The sequence below is a fragment of the Strongylocentrotus purpuratus genome, unplaced genomic scaffold, assembly GCF_000002235.5.
Source record: "Strongylocentrotus purpuratus isolate Spur 01 unplaced genomic scaffold, Spur_5.0 spur5_scaffold_11, whole genome shotgun sequence".
Taxonomy (NCBI): Eukaryota; Metazoa; Echinodermata; class Echinoidea; order Camarodonta; family Strongylocentrotidae; genus Strongylocentrotus; species Strongylocentrotus purpuratus.
This window is the reverse complement of record NW_022145596.1, coordinates 12,583,930-12,594,280: the sequence shown is the minus strand read 5'-3', so window position 1 is coordinate 12,594,280 and position 10,351 is coordinate 12,583,930. Positions and strand designations below refer to the sequence as shown.

Genomic DNA, 10,351 nt, shown 5'->3' with positions numbered 1-10,351 from the left:
CGATCACGTGAAAGTTTAATAATAAATTTTGACCGAAACGGGAAAATTATGAGGCAGCGATATTAACGAGTAAATTTGCTTACGGCAATAGGATGACTGAATTGGTAAACTTGTAATAAGTACATTACATTTCCATGTTTTAAATACAACTTTCAAAATAGTATCACAAGAAATGAAAGTAGGCTTGATTTGCTTAGGTAAATTTCTACAATATAAGCGTTTGATTTGCTTAGGTAAATTTCTACAATATAAGCGTTTGATTTGCTTAGGTAAATTTCTACAATATAAGCGTTTGAATTCTTAAAATAGTCTCATAAAAGCAAAACAAAAAATAAAGGAAAGAGGTTAGAACTCCGACTTCGTCACACAGTGCTAGCTCTCTATTTCTTTTCAGATCAACTCATAGTAACTGCATCCATCATTTTGGGAGAAGTAGCTAGAAAGAACGCTTGCTCTTGTTTCTTCATTCAGCTCGCATACTCCGTCTTTGTAATTGATGGACTTGCAACCAACTTCATGAATGCATTCTGCGGCGCAACGCAGCTTGGTTCTCGCTGGCACTGTCTTTATCACGTGATCAGTTAGACAGTGGCCAATGAGAGGGCGTCCCCCGTCGTCCTTAGCAACGGAGAAGTAGCTGGCAGACTTGATGGGGGCCATCGGTTTAACTAGATTATGAAGTGAAGATAGAGAAATAAACGACCATAACAGATATAAATACAAAGTCATGTATAACTACAGTTAACAGCTAAATTATTCATACCGCTTGTAAATTTGATCATTTAATAATCATATATAATTTTTATATAGCGCTTAATAAAACTGTCTCTAAGCGCTTTACAAAATACTATTGCGCCGGTCGCGCATATTTTTTTTTACACAACAGTACTGTTTAGCCATTTTCGTGAAAAAATTCCAAGAAGTGCTCTGCAGTGAAAGAGTCAAAGTCGTCAGCGCACTATTAATATGTGCAAGCACGTACACCCAGGGAAGCCGGAAGATGATAGAAAGGGGAAAACGAGGATAGCGGAGAGGATATGGAGAAGGAAAAACAAGAAAATACATAAGGAAAGAGAAGAGGATAAGTCAAAGGAAGAACATAGAAATACATAATTGAAGAGCTAAGAGGATCATAGATCTACTAAGGAAAAACAGGGAAATACATAAAGAAGGAGAAGGGAATCTATCAGATTAAAACAAAGACATAGATGACGAAGGAGAAAAGGATAGATTAAAGGAGAAACAAAGAAATACATACAACAAAAGAGAAGAGGTTAGAATAAAGGAGAACAAAAGAAATACATAACGACGAAGGAGAACTGGGGGTAGATTGAAGAAAAAACAAAGAAATATCGAAGGAGAAAAAGGATAAATTGAAGAAAAAAAGAAGAAATGGGTCTACATGACAAAAGAGAAGAGGATAGATTGAAGGAGAACACAGAAATACATAATAAAAGAGAAGAGGGGATAGATTTAACTCGAAACAAATAACGAGTATGTATACATGCATGAACATCTCCAGCAATCCAACAAAACACGGGTAATGCTAGACTCTATCTCTAGTCGTTTGCACAGTATATTTGACTGAAGTGGCTAAACAGTAATGTTGTGTAAAAAAACATGCGCACTCCGCGCATTGGATTCAGTGCGCGTCCGGCGCGTTTCCGTTTTACACCCTGCCCTAGGCTTTTCTCCAATAAAATTTTACAAACCGACTGGTATTCGGAGTCTAGTCGTCCACATCTTGCCTCGGCGCTCTGCACACCACCAGAACTCTGAAAACGTCACGTAGCGCTAGCTAACTCTCTATACTAACTAGTTGATCTTCCTAGTCGTATCATTTATTTTTATCCATTAATACGCAATACTCTAAGAGCGTGAGGATGCGTGATCAGCTCGCAAAATTTAGCCCAGCGATAACAAAACAATAATATATCGGGAAAACCGTCTTGAACAAGAAGACCCTCGCATCCCCAATTGAAATTGTACATAAGCTTTGGCTTCGCTATTCTTGACGTCGATATAAACAAACTTAGACTTCGGATACAGCATGTTTCGTGTAATTTCTTGCCGAAAAGCCTAGGGCAGGGTGTAAAACGGAAACGCGCTGCCCGCACACAACGTGTGCACAATACAAACAAAAATAATGTATTTCGTAACTCAAGAATGGAAGGTGGACTGGTTGAATTAGGGCCTTTTAAAAATACTTTTAGATGTAAGCTGTAATTCTAAAGAAAGATAAATCAGGATAAATGAATTTTTTCACATACTTAAAAAATGACAAAACTTGGTAAGGGTATGAATAATTTAGTTGTTAACTGTATACATACATAGGCCTACATACATACATATTATATATATATATATACCAACATGGTACATTAACCAGACATAATATATATAACCCTACATGGTACATTAACCGGACATCATAAAAACTTGTATAATAACCCTAACCCTAACCATAAATTCAAAACAATATAAGTACTTAAAGTAATGACTAATGATTAAACCTTTTGATTATTGGGAGGCCTTAAAGGTACTATGTCCGATTTGCAGGCCAAAACAATGAAAAGGTTAAATTCCAACGGCATTTGAAAGACAACTTCCCTCAAAACGAAGGGCTTTAAAATCACCTAAATCACCTAAGTAATAGTATAATTTTCAGACCCTTGTACCGAATGGTCGTACGTATCGTGCTGCACAAAGATTCAATCAGTTTTATTTTGGCCATTTCAAGTAGTGGGTTATTGATGTAGACAAAATAATGCTCATGTACCTGTTACAGCTCATTTTATATATATGGTATTACCAAAGAAAAAAAGATGTCAGTCAGTCACTCAATATAGTGTCTGACAGTGAAGTTCTAGAAGGTAAACGGGTTTCCTTGCATAATTTGAAAACTAGGACACTGCTAATGTTTGAATTTCACAGATAGGACGTACACAATGTATTATGTCTCGTTCTCATTCTCGTTCTCTTTCTCATTCTCTTTCTCATTCCAATTCTAATTCTCATTCTCTTTCTCATTCTCTTTCTCATTCCAATTCTCATTCTCATTCTTAGTTTCATTCTTATTCTTATTATCTAATCCAACAAAAATGATTAATTGAAAAACAAAGAAAAATATTAAATGAAACATGACATTACCTTCGCAAAGGGCGTTTTCATGAGAAGTACATTGAATATGATGCAAACCAGAGGAGGAGGAGGAGGAGGAGTAATAATATAAGACGCAGTTGTAGGTGCTACTGGCGGGAGAGGTGTTGCTTGACCACCAACCTGTAAGAAAGTGAGCCACCAAACAAAATACGAGGGAGAAGTGAAACGTTTCAGCTTTCAGAGGTAATAGCCTTTGACATTTTTGCACCGAACTGTCCTTAACCCACTCCAAGAAGTGATAACTATGCATACGCCCCAGTTGAAATAGAAATAAAGAACATAAGTAGGAGTATTCCATCCCCCCTTTCGGAGGAGGGCTTACCCCTGTATTAAACAAATCATAGTGTAGTAGGTCCATGAAAAAATGATATGACGGTAATTATATGTGCGACCATCACTTGTGCAGTTATATTTTAGACTTTTGCTCATTTTATTTAGTGAGAGACAACTGTGATTTGCATTTTTTAAAATCAAAATTGGGTATGATATTGCCCAAAAGTTAGTTGGACACATCATTACTCACATGTTGAGCCATTTTTGTATTTTGTAAAGAGTTGGGCTGGCCCGTGGATTTCGTATTTTTTTTCTTTCCATGCGCTACTACCCCTTAACGCTTATTGAGAGGACTTGGAGAGGCCTGTCAATATTTCAGATTTTAGTTTTTTCCTGAGAAAAAACGATGGCGTAAAAAAATTCACCCCATCTTATTTTCTGACATTCTAGGCTTATTAATAAACCAACATTTTGTTGGCGTCTCATCGTTCAGATCAGATACAACAGCTGCGATTTGGTTTGATTTCTTAAGTCTTGAAATGAACATAACACGTTGGCGTTATACTTACTACTATTGGCATCTAACTGTGTGCCGTCTGCACATGGGAAGGTACCCTCCATAGCTTCATACGTACATCCAACCCAGTGAGAGTAAGGGGAGTATCTACTGATGACAGCATAATGCTCATCGTTACTATTGGGAACGTAGAGTGTCCCACCAATCGAGTTACATCCTGAAACCGCTTCGGAATATGTAATCCATTCATCGTCCAAGTGCTTGTAGCATCCTTGACCAATGCTATCCCATCCACTGGGACATACTGCATCTTTAGGAAGAAAATTAGAGGGGGGAAGAGTTTTTCTATTAATAAACAACAACAATAACAACATCAACAGCAAACACAACAATGATGATAATATTAGTGATGATAATGATGACGACGATGATAATAATAATAACGATAATGATGATGATGATGATGATACTACCACTACTACTACTGCTGCTGCTACTACTACTACTACTACTACTACTACTACTACTACTACTACTATTACTACTACTATTAATAATAATGATATTAATAAGATAAAAGGTACGATCCAACTTTGAATATACATGTTCCAAAATCCATTTCAAAACTTGTGGGCAGCAACATCATAATTTATGGATGGTAAAAATCTCGTTAAGTTCGTCATCACTTTGATTGATAGGCCTATATTTTTAACGATTTTACAGTTATTCTTATGGAAAAAAGAATGATTAAAATCATCTTATTTTATACAAATTTACCCTAGGATACAATTTTATTTAACATCTGATTTAAAAAAAATTACTTACAGGTAGGTATATTCCTACAACCTAAGACAACCATATCAAAACGATAAACATTGCATTTATGGGTGAAAATAGTATTTACCTGTGCGTTGAATGGTTGAAGAAACAAGCAACATGATAAGAAAGACCAACATTCTTGGATCACACGACGTCACACTTATAGAAATAACACCTTAATCAGAGGAACAAAATTTGTCGAAAAGCCTTCGATCCCAAATGATACAAGATCTGATCGGATACTCTCGATATGCGTCAAATATATAGCCAAATTCAAACGTCAAATATGTACTAATTATGACTAATCGACATTTGTCATATATGAAGAAGAAAAAACATCATTAAAAATGCATCTGTGTCGTGGATGCAGTTAAAGAAGAAGTCGCGTTTTGGATAAAGGTGGGAAATCACTTGCGAGCTTTTTCATTCTCTTTGTTCACTGCTTCTAAACCTAGGTTGGGGGAACAGTCTTCCTCAGTATACCATCACCCTTGTGGTCCGCTATCCACTTTCAAGGCCCAGTTCAAGACATACCTATTCTACACGGCTTACAATTAGCCTCTTCTCCAATCTTGATTAGTCATTTGATTAGGCAACTAGATATTGGTTTCGATTCTATTGAAACGTGGAAGAATATAGTCACATAATAGGACTACCGTGTACTTTTGTAATGCCCTCATGAACTTTGTGCCAATTTTAATACCACATGAATGTGTAGTCACATAGTACGTCATGAGCAGTGCGTTTCCATTGCTTTGTGAATGACAGGAAGGTTGAGTAAATCTGTCACCATTTTGACGATTCCACAACCTCATAATACACGATCATTTTAATTATCTACGTAAATCAATCTCAAAAAATTCTTGACAACTTTTTTCCACGATACACTTATCCGGAATTCAACTTTACCTTTAAATTGTATACAAAAATTATTCAGGTTATTAGACCAAGCAATTCGAGCAAGAATAAGTAAAGGATATGGATGTACATTGTTGATTTTAATACGGACTTGTGTCGTGCTATTTATCAATTTTCTCCATCACTTCAAAAAGTCCTTGGAAGACTATTGTATCGTTTCTGCCAAATAAATTTAGCATTTGGTGTTTATAAATGGCATCATGTTTCATGAAGTACATATAGGCTACCTTTATGATGTTTTTCAAGAGTCAAATTATATGCATTTTATTCTTTTGTATTAAATAATAATCAAACTATACAAAGTAGCACATAATTGACCGTGTTTTGAATACATACACTGGATCTCTGCATTAACTGAAGCGATACATGAGGTAAAGATGGACTAATAATGGTAATTTTATGCACCACTTTCATTTGAAATCGCGCAATTTGTTCCTGACAAGTTAATGATCAGATGGACAATATTCAAAATCGCTACATGATGTGTTTCATATTAATATGATCTTATTAAACCCCACGAAGGAAATGAGCTGGTGAGAGAGAGAGAGGAAGACAGCGTGGCAGAGAGAGATGGGAGGGAGATAACATGAGAGAGCGAGAGAGAGAGAGACTCAAAAGTTTTAGTTTAGCCGCAGGTATTTATTTCAGAATCAATTTGAGTTGTAAGGAATATTTGATTTGAAAATTTGAATCCGGAATACGTATTCAGATTTGTAAAGGGAATGGAATATTGAAACAATTGAAATATTTTTTGAAGCACCTTCAAGGTTTAAAAGAGAAAGAACGAACATACTAAACTACTACTTCTACTATCATTAAAATGAAAACAACAACACCAACAATAATAATAATTATATTATTAATGATGATAAAAATAGTCATCATCATCATAACTATAATTGTTTTTATTATTGTTATTCTTAGTATAATCGTCATTATTACTATTATGATAATTACAATTATGACTATTTTTGTTATCATTAATTATGTCTATTTTTGTTGTTATAATTAACATTATTAATATTATTATCTGTTGATAGATTCTTGCAGTACTTAACTGATCAGTGAGTGTTTGAGAAATTGATACTAATAGTTGGTAGGCGAGAACATGCAAATGAATTCAAACTGCACACAAATCAGACATAAGACGCAAATACAACAAAACTATTCGAGAACATCTCTTATATTTTTTTCCTGTGTTCACAATGCATCCATGATAAATTTGAATACAACACGCGTTACTTTCTGTACAAACTCTTCGACAGATGTACATTAAATTGAATTTATTCAACAGTGGCAGCAACTTAATGATATACATCTCCCTACCCTACGTTATAATATTTCTGAACGTTTTGAAAGCTATACAAATAGGACGAAAAAAAATTTACAAGCATGTTTTGTACATACATTTAGGTGTTTTAAAAATCTGCCAATATTTACAATAATATCCCAACGTTTTCAAAACGAGCAATTGTCATGACAAATGTATCACAATGCAAATCAAAATTATACAATCAATAAACTTCATATTTCAATAACGAGTATATTATATTCATAAACATTCATTTGTCCTCGAAATAATAATTATGAATTAATTTCTTTTCAGGTTTTAATTATATGAATTATTCTGAGTTATTTCACTAGCCATTCAAACTATCAACATATTAACCAACATTGTCCGTTGCGGTTTTCAATCAATAATCTTGTAGCTACACAGATTTATGTAAGTAAAGTTTTCCTTATTTTTCCTTTCTTTCTATATATATTTTATACCCTTTTCTCATGTTTAGGGGTTCATTATTTATATCCATAGTTCAAAATAAGTATAAGTCTCCCTCGGTGAGACATCCTCTTACCGCTGAGGTGGATGGTTGCTGCAATGTATTTCAGTTGCATCTCTCCACACATATAATCATTTCTGTCTCGCCGCCTTGCACAAAATGATTAAATACTGAGATCATCGCAACTCTTAATGAATACCAGTCTGCATAATTGCCTTAATTTTGCGAAGTGTCCTTGTGGATGTTATAGTCTGCACTTTTTTCAGTTTTCAATTTCATTTACAAATAATTGATTTAAGCAATTTGATCGCTTTCTATATTTGCCTGAATAGTTGACATGTCGTCATAACCTATTTAAGACAAGGTTCTTCATTTGTTATGGTTTTGCTTACCATTATCCTTTTTTATTTGCAGGCACATACAAATATATTCCAGATACAGGACGCAGGCGCAGGTCCAGGCTTTCTTAGAGGGGGGGGCGAATTTGAAATTATGTGAGCCAAATATTGGTAAGTAATGGTGACCAGCAGTGATGTAAGAAGCAAAAACGTTGGAGGGGGGAGACAAAAAATCTGCATCACCCCACTCTTATATGCAAGCACCGCTGAACGTTTTTTTTCTTCAAATTGGATGGGGTGGGGGGGGGGGCTACAGTATTTACGATCAGGTAGAGCGTAGCGTGAATTGGCGTGGGGTTCAAGGAGCGGAGCCCCCAGAAGATCAGGGGTTTTAGGCATTTAATTACGGTCAGATGAGCATATTTTGATACCTTATTTGTGACACCGGCAGGACACTAATTGGCATGGGGTCCAGGGGGCGAAGCCCCCAGAAGCTCAGGGGTTTTAGGAATTAAATTACCGTCAGATGATCATCTAGGGGCCCGCTGTAGGGCCCTAGGTGGTGTCTAGGGGCAGAGCCATCGGGAGCTCAGGGGTTCAAGGCATTTAATTATGGTCAGATGAGCATATTTTGATACCTTATTTGTGACACTGTCAGGTCACTAATTGGCGTTGGGTCCAGGGGGCGGAGTCCCCTTGAAGCTCAAGGGTCTTAGGCATTGAATTACGGCCAGATGAGTATCCAGGGGCCCGTCTAAGGGCCGTTGGTTGGGTCAAGGGGTTTAAGGCGTATAATTACGGTCAGATGAGCATATTTTGATACCTCATTGTTTTGTGACCGTATACTCACATTTTATGTCATTTCAGCAACATTTGTAAATCACCGGTATCGAATTAGAAATAAACCTCTTTTTTTTTTCTTTTTTGGAGGGGGGGGGGGGGGGCAAGCCCCCCATCAGTACGTCAGTGGCCCCCCTCCCCATTTACACCTTGTTGGCAGGAAAAAAAATCGAAACTGATCTCCCCTACCATTCCTCTTTCTCTTTCTCTCCTCTTTCCCTTTCCCTTCCTTTCGTTCTCTATTTTTGTTTGGCGAGGGTGAGGGGGGGGGGGGGAGAGTCAAGGGCATTTTGCTCCCTCCCCCCAATCCACATTTTGTTGGCGGCAAAATTTCAACTGATATCCCACTTCTTTTCTTCTTTCTTTTTTCCACCTTCCCTTTATCTCCTCTTTTCCTTTTTTCTTTCCCTTTCCTTCCTTCTCTCTTATTCTTTTATGAAGGGGGAGGCAAGGCCCTTTCGGCCCCCAGCTCCTTCTTCCCCCCCTTTTTTTCTTCTTCCACTTCTTTCTTTCCCTTCTTTTCCTTCTCTTCCTTCTCTCTCTCTCTCTCTCTCTCTCTCTCCCTCTCTCTCTCTCTCTCTCCCCCTTTTCTCTCTCTCTCTCTCTCTCTCTCCCCCCTCTCTCTCTCTCTCCCTCTCTTTCTCTCTCTCTCTCTCTCCCACCCTCTCTCTCTCTCTCCCCCTCTCTCTCTCCCCTCTCTCTCTCTCTCTCTCTCTCGCCTGGATCCGCGCCTGGCCTGACAGGACGTTAGTGTTGCGGCAGGGATTTGAATCCCGTACCTTGTGGTTCACAGTCCTGAGACTTACCCGCTTAACATATAAATGTAATAACACAATCGAAATAATAACATCTCGAGTCCAACGGGCGTATAAGCATTGTGATTCATTTAGACATTGAGTTATTGTCACGTGTATTCATCCTCTTAATAACAAAGAGACACATATTTTCCTCCAATTAAAGTCCATGAAAATTATTTTGCCGGTAGTATATGTATTGGTTTATTAAGCAAACAAACAAACATAGCATAATCAGGATAACGCTGAATTGGTAGCTATATAGATCTGGGAACTCACAAACCATTCATATTAAGCCTTGCAAATGATGTAAACAAGTTTGTGTTTTTTTAATACCGCACACAAGTTATGGATAAACGAACACAGCATAGATAACGGTAAGTTGGTAGCTGCAAAGGTTTAGCAACTCATAAACCATCTATACCTATTATAGTGCGACAGGGATTCGAATCCCGTACCTTGTGGTTCACAGTCCACTTAACCCCATGCAGGCAGGTAATTATACAATCGAAATGACACCATGTGTTCAACGGGAGTATATAACTTATAAGCATTGTGATCCCATTTTGCATTTTAGATATTGTCACGTGTCTTCATCCTCTCAATAATAAAGGGCCACTTATTTCCCTCACACATAAGTCCGCATAACTTATTTTGTATATAGCCTAAATTAGTTTATTAAGCCTTGCAAATGATGCAAACGAGTCTCCAATATAGAACAAAACAAAAACACAGACTAATAGATATAAGCAAACACAGCATAACCAGGATAGCGGTGAGCTGGTAGCTGCAAATACAAAGGTATGGGAACTCATAAACCATCATGACTGATGAAAATACCTTTTATACTGCGACAGGGATTCGATCCATATTCATTGTGGCTCAAAGTCATGCATGCAGGTAATCGGA

The 10,351-nt window shown here is 37.0% G+C and overlaps 1 protein-coding gene across 1 annotated transcript; it reads right to left on the bottom strand.

Moving 5' to 3' along the window:
- Positions 1–390: 390 nt before the first annotated feature.
- LOC115922364 lies at positions 391–5,052 on the bottom strand. The gene is made up of 4 exons (XM_030981283.1): positions 4,857–5,052; positions 4,005–4,262; positions 3,199–3,282; positions 391–668 (listed from the first exon to the last, which is right to left on the bottom strand). The coding sequence occupies exons 1-4, from the start codon at positions 4,906–4,908 to the stop codon at positions 391–393; spliced, it is 672 nt and encodes a 223-aa protein (XP_030837143.1). The 5' UTR covers positions 4,909–5,052.
- Between the last annotated feature and the right edge of the window lie 5,299 nt (positions 5,053–10,351).

Bases quoted from the DNA above. Each gene is read 5' to 3' on its own strand.
- LOC115922364 (XM_030981283.1), bottom strand. From the start codon at position 4,908: ATGTTGGTCTTTCTTATCATGTTGCTTGTTTCTTCAACCATTCAACGC. The intron at 4,263-4,856 runs GTAAATACTATT...TTCTTCCTAAAG, and splicing joins TTCAACCATTCAACGCACAG to ATGCAGTATGTCCCAGTGGA. The intron at 669-3,198 runs GTTTGCATCATA...TTCATAATCTAG, and splicing joins CTCCTCCTCCTCCTCCTCTG to TTAAACCGATGGCCCCCATC.